At 34.9% G+C, this 18,472-nt stretch overlaps 1 protein-coding gene across 1 annotated transcript in view; it reads left to right on the top strand.

Moving 5' to 3' along the window:
• The window catches only part of PATJ (PATJ crumbs cell polarity complex component), a 274,406-nt gene that overhangs the window by 105,265 nt on the left and 150,669 nt on the right, over positions 1-18,472 (top strand). Inside the window, exons 23-27 of the mRNA XM_037500637.2 lie at positions 4,872-4,943; positions 6,211-6,388; positions 10,699-10,809; positions 15,389-15,466; positions 18,035-18,134. Coding sequence (XP_037356534.1) covers positions 4,872-4,943; positions 6,211-6,388; positions 10,699-10,809; positions 15,389-15,466; positions 18,035-18,134 — 539 coding nt within the window. The remainder of the gene's footprint in view (positions 1-4,871; positions 4,944-6,210; positions 6,389-10,698; positions 10,810-15,388; positions 15,467-18,034; positions 18,135-18,472) is intronic.

Below are 18,472 nucleotides of genomic sequence, written 5' to 3'. Positions count from 1 at the left end.
CAGAACATTTGTAGGAGGTTGAGTGTATGGGAGCAAACAAACACGTGCAATTGGTAGAGAACTGCTCTAGAATATGTGAGTGGAAGGGAAAGGGAAGGTTTCCAGAGAGTTTGTGGCATCACGTAGGTGACACTTTCTAGGTTTTACAAGTGCTATTGCAGCTTGGTCCACTCTGCAGATAAAGACAAATGTGAAAAATTAGGGTGGGAGATGCACAGGAATATTACACTAATTAGATGACTAGTCCAGGATATACAGAAAGCTGAAAGAGACGTAAAGTTGACCTAAGGAAGCAACTTTACTCTTTTCATTTTTTTAATCCTATTATTTATTATTAAGATGCCTAAATTTTAAGGGATACTTTGTTTAATTTGATAAATATGTATAAATTCATGTTGCCAACATTCCAATCAAGATCTTGAATGTTTCTACCACCCCAGAAAGTTCACCCATACCTCTGTGTGTGGTCTTGCTCCAGGCAACTACTGTGACTTCTAACCCTGTAAATTACTTTTCCTGCTCTAGAATTCATATAAATGGAATCATATAGTAGGTACTTTTTTGTTTCTTCTTTCCCTCAGCACCATGTCTGTGTCATTCTAAACTTTAAGGGAATACTGAATTCTTTACAGATAGTGCTGTGACCTAGTTGCTTTGCAACTTCAAAATCATAAGGTACTATCTGTAGAAGTAACTCTGCTAGTTTGGAAAACACTAGTGCCCATTTCTTTTCAGTTCCAAATGTTCATATTCCTTGTGGTGTGTTACCAAAATTGCTGCATGGAATCTGTATTTAAAAAGGAAAAAAAAAAAAAAAAAACAACCCTCAAATGCGCTAGTTATAACTAGAACTTTCCCTGCTCACATCTTTTTAAGGGGCTCAGTCTACTAGAGTCACTTTATATGTAAAAATGTTAGATAAGATACATTCAAAAAGAAAGGTCATCTTACCTATTTGGAGACTTACAATTTTTGTATGAATTATGTATGAATGAATTTGACAGTTTTATTCACAAAGAGATTGGATATCATGATTCTCTTATTATTAATATCCTTTTCTTTGTTTGTGGAGCACACCTTCTTTGCTTTAAAATCTATAAAGAATGATAACTTTGGGCATTTGTTACAAGGTCTGAAATTTTTTTTTAAAAAAATGTTTCTATTGGATGGTTAGTTCCTTTAGGGAAAAATTGCTTATAAAACCCTGAGTAAGAGGCAAAAGCTCAGTTGTTTTAAAATTTCTGATTCTGAGCTATTGACCATGTTTAAGCACAGTAAAACTTATAAAATCTGAGGTTAGAAACCCTTTGTTAAATTTCACATGTTTGCCAAATTTCCATATTAAGAGTGTAGTAAAAGTATTTTACCTTCTCAGTTAAATTTTAATTTGGGTTAAAAGGTTGCATTCATCAATGTAAGGTGACTACTTTAGTTTATATAGTTATCCTCTCCGATGGCTATATTTCCAAAAGCAATTACACTACTTAGATAAGTTATTCTAAAGATATTTCTCTTTAGGTTTGAATTAACACAACTGAAATAAATTTATACCAACTTCCTAAAAAAGATATGCTTTGAAAAAGCCAGTGATATTCTTCCTATCGGATAATCCTTTTGTTACAAATTTTATCAAAGAAAACTAAAATGTCCATATTGTAGTTGGTGCTACCTCCCATTGTCTTAAGTTGTATATGAAAGTCAGCAGTTAGGAAATTTTAGGGTTTTATTTTTAAATAGAAAAACAATAGTCCATGCTAAGTTAGAGTTTCCATTCTGTGTTTTTATTGAAGAATTTAATTCCTATGATAATATACATGTGCCATAATAAAAAAAAACATGTATTTTTTTTTTCTTAATGCCTTTCATGCACTGTTTTTGCTTACAACACTACTGATACAAATGTATAAGTTGTTTTTCTTCACCCATCAACCAGTTCTCGGATTCTCTAGACACTAACCACATGCCCCACAATTCTGCCACTGCTCGGAATTAGCCCCAACCCCAAGGGCTTAGTCCCACAAGACTGTCCTGATTTCAGGTACCAATCACAAATCCCAGTTTGCCAATTGTATTTCTGACCAACTAGCTATACTTTGGGTGTTCCCATGACCCTTTTTCAGGTTTGCTGATTTCCAAGTGTGACTCGCAGAACTCAGGAAATGCTTTATTTACAGCTACCGGTTATTTATTAAGGATTCAATGCAGGACTAGGCAAATGGAAGACATACAGAGGCCAAGGTATGGGGCTAGGTACAGTGCTCAGAGTTTCCATGCCTTCTCTGAGTGTACCATCACCCTGTCCCCCACCACAACATCACCCCCAGCACCTTATATGTACTCCAACCTGAAGGCAATCTGTACTATATGGTTTAGGGGTTTTGTGGAGGTTTCTTTCTGTAAGTATGATTGATTACATAATTGGCCATTCGTGATTGAACTCAATCTCTAGCCCTCTTTCCCTTCTTAGATGGTGAGGGTGGGTAGCAAGTTCTAACTAATCACAAGATGGTTTCTCTGACAATCAACCTCTATCATGAAGCTATCTAGGCACTACCTACAGTCACGTTCTTAGCATATGCTCAGGTATGATAGAAGGGGCTTGTTATGAATAGCATTTGGGAAATTCCAAGCATTTTAGAAGCTTTAAAGTTCTTATATCAGAAACAAAAGACAAAGACCAAATTTCCTTCTTATTATTACATCTATCACAATTTAGGGGTATAAGGAAAATGGAAAGGAAAAAACCTTGGCATTTAGTTCCTACTCTTCAATTAACATTTATTTAAAGGAGAAATCTAAAACATAGCAAAGCATAAAGGTGTTCCTTGCAACAGTAGTCAAAAAATCATGATGTACTCTAAGTGTGTCATCTATTGGGATAGCAGATAAATTACATCAATACTACTCTCTATTAAGATGTTATTAAGTAAAAATGATGAAGGGTGTAATATTGGGGAAATTTTTAATGTAAATTCAAGTGAATAAATTGTAAAGGAAATGAGTATTTGTTGAGCCACAGTTAAATGCCAGTCATATTTCATTTAATCCTTGCTATTATTACAGAGGCTAATCAAAATATGAAAGTTTATGCTATGAACATAATAAATATGTTTGCATGTGCAACCATTACCTATGGTAGGGTTATGAAGAGTGATGAAGATTATATTTAAATTGGTGAAACCATGGATGTATCATGTAGAGATTGCATTCATCTGCCCATAAACATTGCCCCCACCAGGTTAGCCAAATAGAATTCTATGTTTTTATTGAAGAATTTAATTTCTATGATAATATACATGTGCCATAATAAAAAAATGCATGTATTTTTTTTCCTTAATGCCTTTCTTGTAAAAAGTCCTAAAGAAAAGTAGTCTGTCAGGGACTTAAATATTTTCTTTCTACTCTGCTGTCTTTAACATACTGCTTAAGTCCTTACTGTTGCCTTATGATTTTAAGATGGATGCTTCACTGTCGATATCATCTCTGCCTTCTAGGCAAAGAAGAAAGGGAAGAACTTAGAGTAAAGGGCTCCTGCCAACTGATTCTCTCTCCATTTAATGACTTTTCCTAAAGTCTCATTCAGGGACTTTTGCTTCCTTATCATTGATCAGAGCCATGGCACATAGTTACCATTAACTAAAAAGAAGTCCAGAAAATGTAATTTTTTTTTAAAGCTGGGCTGAGTGCCAACTGGAATAAAAAAGGGGTGATGTTGGTAAGGAAAAAGGAGAGAGGACATTTGATAAGTAACTGGTCAGTATCTGTCCAGTCACTTTTCCCTGAATGCCACGATGGTTTTAATCATAAAAAACAGAGTGGGTAAGTAAGGCAGGGCTATTGGGTAGTGGGTGAAATGTTAATGATCTCTATTTCTATCTAGGCACCCATCTACAATCACCTGCTAAAACAGAGCCTGGATACTGTGGGGAGATTGCATAGTGTCCTTCTTCTCTGAACTCAGTTCCTCATTTGAAAAACATAGTATAACCTGTGCTTACTTCATGGGGATTTTGTGAAAATGCAAAGGAAAAAGTCATACCTACTTTTGGGGCATAGAATAAGAATTTATACTATCCACAGATTATTCCATTTGGTGGTCCAGGGTCAGGGACCCATTTCATGGTGCAAGTTAGAAGAGCTAAGATTATTTCTCTCAGGAAGATGTACTAATGTCCCTATCCTCTTCGATAGCCTTGCTTTTATAACTTACTGCTCTGTAAATCCAGTTAAGCAGTCCCTTACTAACGTAAATATTGGATGAAACTATGGTGGGAGTAGGTGGGTGAAACACATTACATAATGTAAGTGAATTTTTCTATAAACTGGAAAGTGCTTTATACACTAAATATCCCTGGGGTACAAAAGACAGGAATCATTTCAGATTAGAGTGACAGAAAAATCTAGAAAGAAGGATCAGGCTTACTATTTCATAATTTCAGTTGTTTATGTCAGTTGATACTGGACAGCCAATTAATATCAGATTTTAAGGAATGTATTTTATAAATTGACAGGAACAAATATGAAATCATACAAATCAAATACAGATTTTTTTTTTTTTAGAAAATAGCATCTAGAGTGTCACCAATAAAATGTTTTTAACTTTTTACAATATACATCTATGATTTTACAATGTATATCTATGATTTATTTTCTGGTGCTGAATAGATATTTGTTAAGTTGAACATTAAAGCAATATATTTTTGCTTTCTATGTACAGTTAAGTATTGATGAAAATATTTTTACATTTATTGAAAATTAAGAACTCTTTAACTACATATAGATTGTGCAATTTATTAATTTTCTAAGAACCTTCAATATTAAGACTGTGTCATAAATTATATGTGTGTGTTTTTGTTTTTCTTTCTCCTCAGTGAGTTACCCGAGAGAGAAGAAGGTGAAGGAGAAGAAACTCCAAACTTCAGCCACTGGGGTCCACCAAGAATGTACGTTAATGACGCTATTGGTTTCCTCAGTTGGAGAACACAAATGGTTGCTCTTTTTTAATGTAATGGTGTCACCAGTCATTCTCTACTGGTTGAGAAATTGCAATCATGCACATTTGGGCTGATCTAAATTTTAGTTTCATTTTGTCTTATCTAAAGATGTTTAGTCAGGCAAAAACAACTATAACCAATATTAGGAAAATCTTCATCATGCTCTTTCAGAGAAAGCAACTTATGACGTCCATCTATGATAGTAAGTCATGAGCAAGTATCTTTTATCATTGCATCACTAACCCATTCAAGTGGGGCTGCCTAGTGTTTGGTAAAGCTGCTTTCTTTTTGTAAATAATGGTGGTTGTGGTTTCTATCAATTTGTCTCCAGCTTCCTGCATGTGTAGCCCAAGCTTGTGCTTTGTTTGAGCTAGCAGAATGTGTTGGGCCCATTGCTCCTGGATATTGTTGTAGCTTCAAGTACTCACCAGATCTACATTTTATGAAGGTTATGGAGGTCTTCCTTAGCCCCACTTTCTAGTCTTCATGCATTATAATTCCATCACACCTACTCAAACTGCTTTTTTTTCTTGCACATCCAAGTTTTGTCTTTAAAACTGAGGAACTGTTTTCTGAGCAGCTTTTTTACAATGTGAGTTAATAATTGGCCACATTTGTGCAAGGACAAATCCATAATGTTATGAAGGGCAAGTTTTATTGTATACTTTCTTTTCTAAAATGATGTGGAGGTAGGAAGCTTCCACCTTTAGGATCAGATAAAAACTGTCCTCTACTTAAAGAACCACAAGTTAAAACCTGCTGACTGGGAACAGCATGGTGGGCAAGGAGGCTCTCAGTGGCAGATTTATCTTATTCTGAAAGTCTGTGCTGATTGCCAAATGATAGAGGTGGCTTCTTGATTTTTTACTTTTTTTATTTTTTCTTAATCCATTCTTTACTATTACCAATGTAAATAGAAAGAATGAATCATAGGAAATATATTGTGGCAGGAGATAGGATCTTCAAGGCCTAGCTATATTTCTGAATTGTGAGATTCATATTTATTACTTTAGAAATCTACCTTTTTTAGAATTTAAACTTTCACATATGCCATGAATTATTGATGATATCATTTTGGAACTAAGTATAATTTCTATAACACTTATAAAAATACATCTAAAAATATATTTAAAGTATAAATCACAAAGATATAAGACAAATCAAAACAGTGATAATCCAAAAAATTGAGTAAATTTTGATTTTTTTTCTCTTGCAGTGTCGAGATTTTTAGAGAATCCGATGTGTCTCTTGGCATTAGTATTGTTGGTGGTCAAACTGTTATCAAACGCCTCAAGAATGGAGAGGAGCTTAAAGGTATATTTATCAAACAAGTTTTAGAAGATAGTCCAGCAGGAAAAACAAACGCTCTCAAAACTGGAGATAAAATTCTTGAGGTAAATGATGTATTTCTTTGAAATATTCTGTAAGACAGTAAAATAATCATTTAGCCCAAATTCCTTCCTTCATGTATGTGGGTGTATGAATATGCACTGGGAGTATTTTATTTAGATGCCTTAATCTGTACCTTGTTTGCACAATTTTATGAGACTCTGAAGTTGGATGGTAGCATACAAAGATATAACAAAAAGTCTTAGCAGACTGAAAAAAAAACTCAATTTCATAATTTAACAAAATGAGGCAGATAGTTGGCCTCATGCTTCTCTCACAGTCTTTTAACAAGCTCTGAATTTTATAACTATGTATTAGTGAGATAGCCATGCTTATCATTCTAAAGTTGACCTGGAGTTGAAGACTCCATGGACAAGGGGTGAATCCATTGTTATGGGACGCTTTGCAGAGTGAAGGTTTTTTGTTTTGTGTTGTGTTGTGTTGTGTTGTGTTTTGCCCTCCCTGGTAGCTGGAGATTGACTGGCGCTGCAGAGGCTGCGGGCACCCTCGCAATCCAGCGCTCAACCATTGCGCCACCAGGAGAGGCCCCAGAGTGAAGTTTTAGGGGCACATCAAAACTCTTAGAATGTCCTGGTGTCTGAATCTGATACATTTCTATGCATTGGGTTATTGGATGACACCATGTGGAATCTCTTCCATCACAGAATCTGCTTGTTCTTGATTCATGCTTCTTGATGTTAAACATCAGTTGTGAAATTTAGATCTGATGGACTGAAGAGTCCTGAGGTCATGGGTTGAAGTCTAGATTATTTTCTCTTTGTTCTTGGGCAAATTATAAAGACCACTTTATTCTCTATTTCCAAAAAAAAATTAGAAATGGGAATTCAAATCAATAGCATCATTGTCGGGCTTAAATCAAAGAATTGCATAAAACTCACTGCTTAACTTTTAGGTAATATTTGTTTGTGAAATCAACAAATATATAGAGATGTGGCAGGAAAGAAAATGATCAGAAATCCCTTCCCTTGGGGTGTTTACATGATGGTAGGAGAGAGACAGTAAACAAAATAAGTAATAAGTAGAATGTTAGATGGTAATAAGTAACTGGAGAAAAATAAAGCAGGGAGGAAGAATGCCAGGTGTTTGCAATTAATAGATTTATTTTGGAAAGTGATATTGGGACATAGTCGGGAAGTGAAAGAGTGTAAACCATATGGATGGATGTATAAGAGAAGAAGCCTTCAGGCCAAGAGAACTAAAGTGCAAAAGTTAGGAATGCAAGTTTCCTAGATGTGCAAGGATCAGAAAGAAGTCTGGCATTAATAGTGTACACACAAAAAAGAGAGGGTGAAAGAGGAAAAGACGAAATGTAATGGGAAATCACATCATGTAGAGCCTGGATGGTTGCTTACTCTGAATGCAGTGAAAATCCATTAGAGAACTATGAGCACATTTTTTATAAGGATTACTCTGGTTTCTAATGTACTGCTTGCGTGATACATGGTTATTTTCATTCCTTCATTTTCACCCTTATCTGTCAGGTTGTTTGAGTCATTTTTTTGTAAGCAACATATAGCTGCATTTGGTTTTTTAATCTGAATTGATAGTCTTCATATAGTAAGTGACATAAATTATTTTGTATCATGATTACAGATATACTTGAACTCAGTTTTGAAATATCTGTTTTATTTTATCTCTTATTAACTTTCAATTTTGAAATATAGTAGGTCCTTGAATAACATTTTTTCAGTGTCATTTTGTTATAACATTCATAGGCAAAAAAGTAATGAATTTCCAGCAGGGTCCATGTTCTATGTGAAGTTTGCACATTCTCCCCAAGTCTGTGGGGGTACTCTTCTTTTCTCCCAAATCCCAAAGGTGCACATGTAAGGCTCCTTGGAACATATAAATTGTCATAGTCTGAGTGGGTGTGGGCCTGAGTGGCTCTACAATAGAAAGGCATCCTGTCCAGGATCTTTCTTCGCTCCCTGAGCTGCCAGGATCAGCTCTGGCCACCTGCAACCTGAACTGGAGTAAGTAGGTTGGGAAATATATGAGTAACAATCATTACTCATTATTAATATTAGAAGTGTTTGAGGTCTTTTATTTAGAAGTTTGGTGATGTTTTTGTGGCCAAAAATATGCCCTAGGTACTTAACTCTTAATTATATTAGTCTGTGGTAAAATCAATTTTATCACTTAAAGTTACAATTTCTAAGAACCTATCAATGACATTAAGTGAAGACTTAGCTGTAGTTATAGATTCATAGGAAATAGCAAAGAACTTTATGAGGCAGTCCCCTGTACCTTCTCTTAGCCTTCCCCAGTCTTAACACAATTTGACACAATACCAAAATGCTGCTATTGGCACAATTCTTAAATCTTACTCACATTTCACCAATTATGCATGTACTCATTTGTTTGTGTGTTTCTAGATCTACTCTCATATAGCCTCTACTTCTTTTTCTCAGTTGAATATTTTGAGGATTAGTCATTGATAAGATTCATCAAGCCACAGGCAGCTTTCTTTTTTTGTTGCTAATGTTTACTGAGGTAACATTGGTTTACAAGAAAAAAAAATATAATATATTCTAGGGTTATAAGTTCACACCACTACATATGTGAATTATCACACCACAGCCAGAACCATAACACCAATAATCTTCCACTATAGTCCATCAAGCCCCGTAGCTTCATTTTAAGTTATTACTATATTTTACTTATTTACTATTTTCCAAATCCTCATTCAATTCAGATGGGAAAATCACAGAGCATTAAGCTTTGTAATTGGATGTCTATTAGGAAAAAATATATAAATACTTACCATGGCCTTTTGGACCTTGCAGGTTGTGACTTTATCTCCCTTATCAACCTCACCTCTCTCTGCTACCCCTCATTCACTGTACTTTAGACTTAACTGTCTTTAAATCCCTAATACATTGGGTCCCTATCATGTCTCTGTCCTTCAGTTTCACTCCTCATCACTCTAAACAGATTCAGGGATTAATCATTCACATCACTCCCTTACATCCTCTTCCAACTCTTTGATTATCTTTCTGTTCATTGAACTTGCTGGGAGAACCACATTCTTGTTAATGCACCTCTTTGCTTATTTGGGGTCTCTGACATGACTGAAGGAAATAGCCGGCTATGCTACCTGCTCTCATTTTAAATTCATGGCTCCCCAACTCAAGTGAGTCTTTAGTTCTGCCCTGTACACCTGTAATAGTTCCCTAGAGACTTCCTTCTCCTACTTGGATAGGTAACTATTTCAAACTTCCTGTACCTTAGTCTTAATCTCAGTTCATTGTCTGTGTTTCTTTGTTCATTGAGAAAATAGAAGCAATCGAAAGGATTGTGCTTTCCACTGCATAACAGATCTTATTTCTAACTATCTATAACAACAAATGAACTATTTGTGTTTCTCTCTAAAGCCAATCTCTGTGTAGTATGTCATTCCCTCTTCACTATCCAATTATTGCTTTTTTAGTTGTCACTTTTCTTTCTATCATCTCCTCTCCACTGCATTGTTATTGCTGTGGTTGATATCTCCCATCTTAAAAACTGAACCAATTTTGATCCCCCATCTATCTCCACTTAAATTACCATTTCTTCAGTCCCCTTATGGCAAAGTGATATTCACAAATTGTCACTATCTGCTGACAGTAAGCCACCCCCAACACTTACCTATTTCATTATTGTTTTTGAGAAATTGGTTCTTTTAAATATGTGTGATAAATGGAGAATGTTCAAGGAGATTATGAATCTGTTCGCAAATTAGGTTTTCCGAGATTGGTATAAGGAACGGTTTACATTAACCCAATTTTTTTAACACAGAACACTTTCAAAAGATACTGTTGTTGTTCCATACTTTCTTTTTGAACAGTATTTGAGAAGTGTTTAACTACCCAATTGTAATAATGGATGATTTGCTTAAAATATCATTCTTTTCAGTCTGAGAGAAGAGTCCAGAGAGATTCCTACCTCTTTTGCCCCCACTCAGAGTTATGTACTATATTAGTGGCAAGCTCAGAAGCTTCTTAAGGTTCTGTTACTGAATGAGATGTTTTGGATAAATGTATTTAACCAGGGCTATTGTTAAGATAGGGTCATAACTACTTTTTCTAAAGGTAAACTATTATTTTCCTTAGACATGGTTTCCTAAAATAGCAAAGCTTTTTATGGAACAATCTTTCTTATTTATTTATCTATCAGTCCATTTATTTATTGATTTTGGTCTAATTCATTAGACTTTGGCTGTTCTCAGAACTAGATAATCCACCTGAATTTTGAATTAACCTATCCACAATACATGCTGACTTTCTAATTGAAAACAATTACTTCTGCTTTTTAGGTGTCTGGAGTAGACTTGCAGAATGCCTCACACAAAGACGCAGTTGAGGCCATAAAGAACGCAGGAAACCCTGTGGTATTCGTCGTCCAGAGCTTGTCATCCACCCCAAGAGTAAGCTTTACTTGGCATTTTCAAAATGTTTGAAAATATTCTCTATACCTGTGGATCAAGCTTTTGCCTCATGTTTTGTTTTGTTTTGTTTTTTTGAGGCATTTTTTGGCCATGTTTTTTCTCCACATAATTTCACTGTTACATTATTATTACCTAGGCAAAGAATCAGCTTCATAAAGATTTAGTTATTAATGTCCATTTCCCTTTTTTAATCTGATTTTGATTTCCTACTCAAATTGAAGTCATTCCAATGTACACTGATTTAAGTTACAGACTGTGGAATCAGATCTATTTGGATTCTTTGATTCCCTATTTACCAGCTTTGCTATCTTGGAGGTAAGTTTCTTAACTTTCATGAACCAGTTATTTTGCTTATAAAATACTTTAAATATAAAGAGAATCACATATAGAAATATTCTAGAGTTACTGTCAAAGATTATATATGCTTTTTTTTTTTTTTTTTTTTTTAAGATTTATTTATTTATTTATTTATACAAGCACTGGGTACAGTCAGAAGTGTGGGAGGGTGAGAGAACTCACCAGAGACAGAGCTGGGAACAGAACAGGCAGACTGACGAAATACACTGCTGAGGCGAGCAGCGGGCGCCGCAGGAGAGGTCTGCGCGCCATGTGGGACCCTCGCCAGCTGGCCGGGAATGAACCAGAGCTGCTGAGGCTGCGGGCAGCTTTGCAGCCCAGCACTCAACCGCTGCGCCACCAGGGAGGCCCAAATATTGTATATGCTTATTAAAGCATGTATAAAAGTAAATATGCATTGTAGCATGTTCTGTTGGAGATTCTGAATTCAAAAATAGCAATATTAAATCATTTTTCATTTCTGTTATAAAGTACTTTTTAGATATGGAACTGGAACTCTGATACACAGATGTTAGTGGCATGATGTATATTTTGTATTCCAATGTGCTCCAGTAATGTTATCCTTAAGCTCTGTAACTGGAAGCAATATTCATTTCTCTTTGTTTTGTAATGGAAAACAGCTGCTGAAAACATTGACACTCCTGAACAGCAGAAAAACTGCATATTTTTCAAAAATTGCTGTTCTATATAGTAATGCAGTATTTTTCAACTTTTTATATGTCAAGGTATACAGAAAGTAATATTAGCAAAGTGGGCAAACAGATGTTTGGCTGCCCAGTGACAAGGGCCTTACTAATAACCTGTCTGCACATAGTAGGCCCAGCTGGCCCTCTCCTGGCAGCAAGTGCTCTGCTGTGTGTACATTTCCCTTAGCACTCTGCTTCCACCATCAAGTCTAACTGACAGAGGTGAACTGCATAAAGTCTTCTTATTTTCATACAATTTTATATTAAAGAATTTCTGGAATCCGATTTTTATCTCCTAATAATGAGAAAGTAGTTGAGGCCATTACTTTTATTTCTAGAAACTGAATTCAATAAGGACGTCAGCCAGATTATTCCTTTGCCAAGTGATACTTCCAAAGAAATAGTTTTGAGCTGGAATGAGCCAAACAGATTATATATTATGCGACCACTTGTGAATGCCTTACTGAAAAATAGTCAAAGTATTTAAATAGGTTGTAAAGTCAACCAAAAAGGACAAACTTTCTATTCAGCCTCTGCTGGTGAGCTGAGGTGGCAATTTTCACTTGAATGACACGAATGGTGCAATTTCTTGCAATCGTTCAGAAAAAGAATCTCTTTGGATGGTGCCATGTGTGTCCCCCATGCTGTAGGACAGACTGCCACCTTGTGCCTTTAGCTCAGCAAGCATTGAACTTTCTGTGGGTCTAGCCAAGGGAGTCTATTCCATTGATGATATTAATTACTATGTCTATGACTTGTTCCATTTTTTAGCAGTAAATGATTTCTAATGAATGAGGTGATGAAAGGAATCAATTGTATCTTTGCAAAATGGTGCTCTTAGTTTACTTATTATTGCAAGTAGTGTTGATCATTAGAGAAATAGAAAAGAGTCAAGGCTTAATCCCCTTTTTACCATTTTATATGAAACTTTGAGATTTTCCTCAAAACACCAACAAAAGTTATTTCCTAATGATGGGTCCCTCATAGGCATATGTTCAAAGAAACCTTGGTCACATGGAAGTTCTCGTAAATGCCATGAATTAACTGGTGGTATTTATATTTGAACTTTTTTTTTTAAGTTGAATGTTATTTTTCTGTATATGTGCTTTTATAAGATGCTTTAGGAGTATCGCCAATACATTATCTTTTGTAGCTTTTTCTCAGTTTCTCAAATATATTATAAGCTTGCTAGAAAGCAGTGTGTGTATCCACTTAGATTTACCTGGCAAATTTTTATTTGAGAGCAAACCCATGGCTTATATTGAAGTACTCTAGAGAAGGTTTTTTTTTTTTAATGGAAAGTTTTTATGCCAAGTTAAGTTTTTCCCACTAACATTAACTATATTTCACAGCAACTTCATGATTTTTTTCATATTTAAAAACCCTTTGGAAATTGGGGGTCATTGTTTCAGCTTATTAAATTTGTCATCATGTATTTTTTACTTTTTTTTTCATATTCTATTTGTACTTCCCTAATACCATTGTTTCAAAATGGCACTGAAATTTTTTTGACATATGCATTTTAGATATTAATCATATAGAACCTGTGGTTACTTTCATAAGAAATATGCTCTCTTCTACTTTTCTTGAAATGTAGTCCTGCTGGTGAGCTTTTTGTCTTCCAGAGTTTGTTAACAATTTGTGTACAGAAATATTTTTCTCTGCTATTCAAAAAACAAACAGGATGCATTGGTGTTTCAGTGGTAAAATTCTCATCCTCCAAAAAACTAACAGTGTAAACATGAATGGCAGCTGATATCTGTCCCAAAGCTTCTGCTATTCAGCTTCAGCTGGTTTTCCCATGGGAGAAAGTAGTCCCAGTATAGACTAATATTTTGATTAGTAAGGGAAGCAGAGTGTTTTCTTCTATGATTCTTCACTCCAAGAAACACATACCTGTCGATCCACCAGTTTTTTGAACACTGCATTAGGTTATTGTATATATATGTGTATTTTAAAGGTTTATTTATTTATACAAGAACCAGGGTACAGGCCAGATGCACGGGAGGGTGAGAGGATTCACCGGAGACAGAACGGGGAACAGAACAGGCATACTGATGAAATACACTGCTGAGGGGAGCAGTAGGTGAGGCAGGAGAGGTCTGCCACACCAGGTGGGATTCTTGCCGGCTGGCTGGGATGGAACCAGCACTGCAGAGGCTGTGGACAGCTTCACAGTGCGGCACTCAACCGCCTGCGCCACCAGGGAGGCCCAGATTATTGTATATATTAAAGAGAGAACTATTAATCACTTAGCAGTGTCTGTTCACATAAGAAGCACTGAGTGTGTATTGATATGTCACTGCTATTTTTTTTACTTACAACTGAAACATTTCTGAGACTTTTTCATTTATTCCAAAATTAGCTTACTGCTCTAAATTCTATATTGAAATGAAAAACAACCTTAAATTGTTAAAGATATTTTTCTGGTATTGTTTTTTAAATTATCTTTAAGCATGCAGTTCCTTTAATTTTGCTGGGACACAAGATTTAGTTTTTCCTTAATTCTTGATGTTGATCATCAAATTTTATGCCTGAATTATTTGTATGATTTATTTGAGGAGCCTTTAAAACAATAGACATTTTATATTTTCCTTAGATGTTTCATAGACAGTTTTAAAAAAGAAATGACTCAAAAAGTATTATGTACTTTTGGCACCATTAAGTATTAAAATAATTACTATGAAATTGAACTGTTTCATACATGTATAAACATTTATTGAGGGCCTCCCCTGCTGGCACAGCAGTTGAGCGCTGGGCTGCGAAGCTGCCTGCAGCCTCTGCAGCACCGGTTCAATCCCCGGCAGCCGGGGGAGGGTCCCACATGGCGCGTAGACCTCTCCTGCTGCCCGCTGCTCCCCTCAGCAGTGTGTTTCATCAGTCTGCCTGTTCTGTTCCCCGCTCTGTCTCTGGTGAATTCTCTCACCCTCCCATGCTTCTGACTGTACTCAGTGCTTGTATAAATAAATAAATAAATCTTTCAAAAAAAAATTTATTGAAGCTGACAATGTATTAGGTCTTTCTGAGCACCAATGTTGTAAGTTACAAAATTCCAGTTTACATAGAGCTTTTAATCCAGTGGTGTGAATACATTTGTAACTCATCTTGTGCTGTGGTAGTGAACTATTTATTGAGTGTGCAAGGTGTGCTAGATAACATAGTTGAGCTGGGGTATATGATGAAAAAGGTAAATAAATGATGTATCCCAGATCTAGGAATTAGCTGAGGTCACCCGTAAAACTGTATTTTGCAAAGTGAGATATTTGGATAACAATCAGTATTGTGACCTTTTTAGTCTTCTTCATCTTCTCCTCTGAATCTGTATGTACAAGTTTGAATTCATTGATCCTTGATGTGGTAGTCACACACACACACACACACACAATCTCACACATGCTGTTTGCCTTGAATTATACTCTCACGTCTTTTACTTTTTAGAAGTCAAAGTTAGTAAAGTTTAACTCAACACATGATTTTATGACATTTAAATGTGTTCATTTTTTTTTTGGTTCTAGGTCATTCCTAGTATACATAAAAAAGCCAACAAAATCACTAGTAACCTCGACCAAGATACCCAAGATAAAAAAGAAAAGGTAACTTGAACCTCTCAAGCTTTTAAAAATTGTTTTTGGTTTCTTTTTGCTTATCTGAGCTGCATATTTTAAGAGTGACTTTTTATCAGGGTAGAAATACTCTATTTATAATGTTTCCTTCCTGTGAACATAACTGGTTCCGGCCAGGACGAAGATTAGAAACCCAGTGGAGCACAGGTGTAAAAATGTTTTCCAGCACCAGTCATTATTGTTTTCATCTCCCTTTCCTGTTGGAAATCTGTTCTGTCCCAGAAAATGTTGCTCATATTTGGGAGTGTCTAAGACTTTAATCTTCTGTTCTCTTAGTCTAAAGTCCATTTCTCACCTTGCTTTTCCATAAGCATCTGTTTCATAGTCAAAGGACCCAGGTCAAAGGCTGTTTCTACTGAGAAAACAGTCCTTACCATCAATCAGAATCATCCATTCCTGCTTTCCCCCTTCTATTCTAGTAAAATTACTTGATCTAAAATTTATTTTATGATTTGGCATCGGGTAGGGATGAATTTTCATTCTTTTCCACAGATAACTAATTATTCTCCTGTTTTAATGTAGGCTTTCATTTACCCACTGATTTGCAATGTGACCTCTGTCATGTCTTAGGTCATCAGAGGGATTCTTTTTCTGAGCTTTCTCTTTCTCTGTTTGTCCATCCCTATACAAATGCAGTACGACCAAAGCGTTATAGTATAATTTTGAACCTTGTTTTCTAGTAGAGCAATTTCCTTAACATATTTCTTCTTATTCAGAAGTGTCCTTTTCCATGTAAATGTTAGAATTAGCATGTCAAATTTCACCAAAAAAATCTCTTTTGGGACTATAATTGGGATCTGTAACTTGAAAAGAAATTATGTCTTTATGATATTTAACCTTAACTATTAACATGATATATTAATTTTTTTATTTCTTTCAATTTTTTGAAATTGTAACTTGTTTAACTTATTCCTTACACTTTGTATTGCTTTTGATGATGTCTTAATATAATCACTGCATTTGACTTGCCAAAATTTTCTTGGGATTTTGCATCTATGTTCATCAGAGATACTGGCCGATAGTTTGCTTTTTTTATTTTGTTCTCTTTTGATTTTGGAATCAAGGTAATGTTTGGCCTTGTAAACAATACAAGTGAAAGGGAGACCAGGACATGCTTATCCTATATTCTTTATGAGAATGTTGGTAGAACTTAATTAAATAAATCAGTTGCATAAGCAACTTCTCCTTTAATATAAAAAAGAAAATGCTACTAAAGAGAACTCTTAATATTATTTTAAAAACTGTCTGCCCTCGTTCTGAGTATTGTGCTTGATATGGAATGATCTACTTCTGAGGAAAGGGTTTACTGAAAAGAATTCATTTGCCTTTTTTATTGTTCATTTAACTCACTGTAAGTTTTTTTCCCAACAAAAGTTATAGAGACATAGTGGTCTCATTTCTGTCTTCTTTTCTTGCTTAGTAAGCATTTTGTATTTGGCATCTTGTCTTAATCACTCTTGTATTTTACTGATTTTTTTATTTTCTGCAAATATACAAATACTTCAGTTATTAATCTTAAATAAATTTGATTATGTGTTTTTCCTTTGTGGATCCCAAATAGTGTTATCTTTTGGGGAAGAATTTATTATATGCATGCCTTCTGTAAATACCAGTCATTGTCCATTTACCAAAGCGTATCCTGCCATAAATGGCTTGGTCACAGAAAGCCATAATTGAATGCGCTTTATTGAAATCCTCTAAACAAAAATAAATATTAATCCAGTTAGTTTGGTATTCGTGTTTAGTTATATCAACTCCTTTTTAACAACTTGTACCTCTCCATAAGGTTTTACATGTTTTATTTTTTTTCATACAGTTCCAAGAAAATATCTACATTCTGTACTGATAATCTGATTATAGAATATTGTTCTACTTTAATTAGATATTATTGATGTACTATGTCATTTGGTCATAAATTTCAAAACTGCTTACACAGAAATACAAACATTATTGATCATAAATAGTTTGTTTTTAAAAGTGTGTTACCTACGAATTATAGATGTGAACCTTTTCATTTAGAAAATGTGAATATATCATTTCATGTTAATTTTTAAAAAATGAAATAATTTATACCTTCTAAAATTGAATTAAAAGTTTAATCAATTGTAGAATTAACATAATTTGTTAGTATAGTATAGTTATATAGTATAATATAGTTTTTACTTTTAGCTTTATTTTAGAAATGCCTTTCATTTCAATTACTTAGTAACAAAGAAAATTAAATTTTAAAAGCATAAAGAAAATACATATAATTGGCTTCCTCAGGAAAGAAATGCTTCCTTTTGTGTTGATCAACAATCTTAAAAGTCAGACTTTTGCATGCCTGTGGTGTGTATTGGTATGTATACCTCACAGAGTCACTTTTGTATAACAGTATGCACATTAAGAGAATAAATTGCATGTGTTTTCCAATCCTCATGGTATGGCTGAAGTTGGGTACAGTCAGAATGATTCCTGATTATCTTGCTATCCTGTTTGCCATTGAGGAAGAGAACAGTGCAAAGGCAATTAACCCTTTCTCTCAAATCTGCACTTTAGAGACGAGGTACCGCGCCGCCTCCAATGAAACTGCCGCCCCCTTATAAAGCTCCATCTGGTGACACTGATGAAAATGATGAAGAGTGTGCATTTACCAACAGTGAGTTCCTTTTAATTTGGGGGTATGAATGCAGTGTTTATTAAATTATACTGTATTTATTCTTGTAAATCACTAAATGCAACTGTATGGGTTCTTAGAAAATGTGCATCGACATAACATGTTCAAAAAGAAAATTTACATCTCCCACACTTTTCTCGTTTTTATTTTCCCTTTGACACTAAAAAACTATGAGTGAATATCTAAGACAACTGGGTTGTCGCTATTTTATCTATATTCCCTCCCAAACTTATATTCAGTTGAGCTACAGAAATGCTTAGAAATCCAGGAAATTAGAGTTTGACCATAATAATAGGAGGTGGAAATAGCTGTCAGCACTT

The sequence above is a fragment of the Talpa occidentalis genome, unplaced genomic scaffold (assembly GCF_014898055.3).
Source record: "Talpa occidentalis isolate TD23 unplaced genomic scaffold, MPIMG_talOcc4v2.1 talOcc4.9, whole genome shotgun sequence".
NCBI lineage: Eukaryota > Metazoa > Chordata > Mammalia > Eulipotyphla > Talpidae > Talpa > Talpa occidentalis.
The sequence above is the reverse complement of the archived record's forward strand: the minus strand, read 5'-3'. Positions and strand labels throughout refer to the sequence as shown.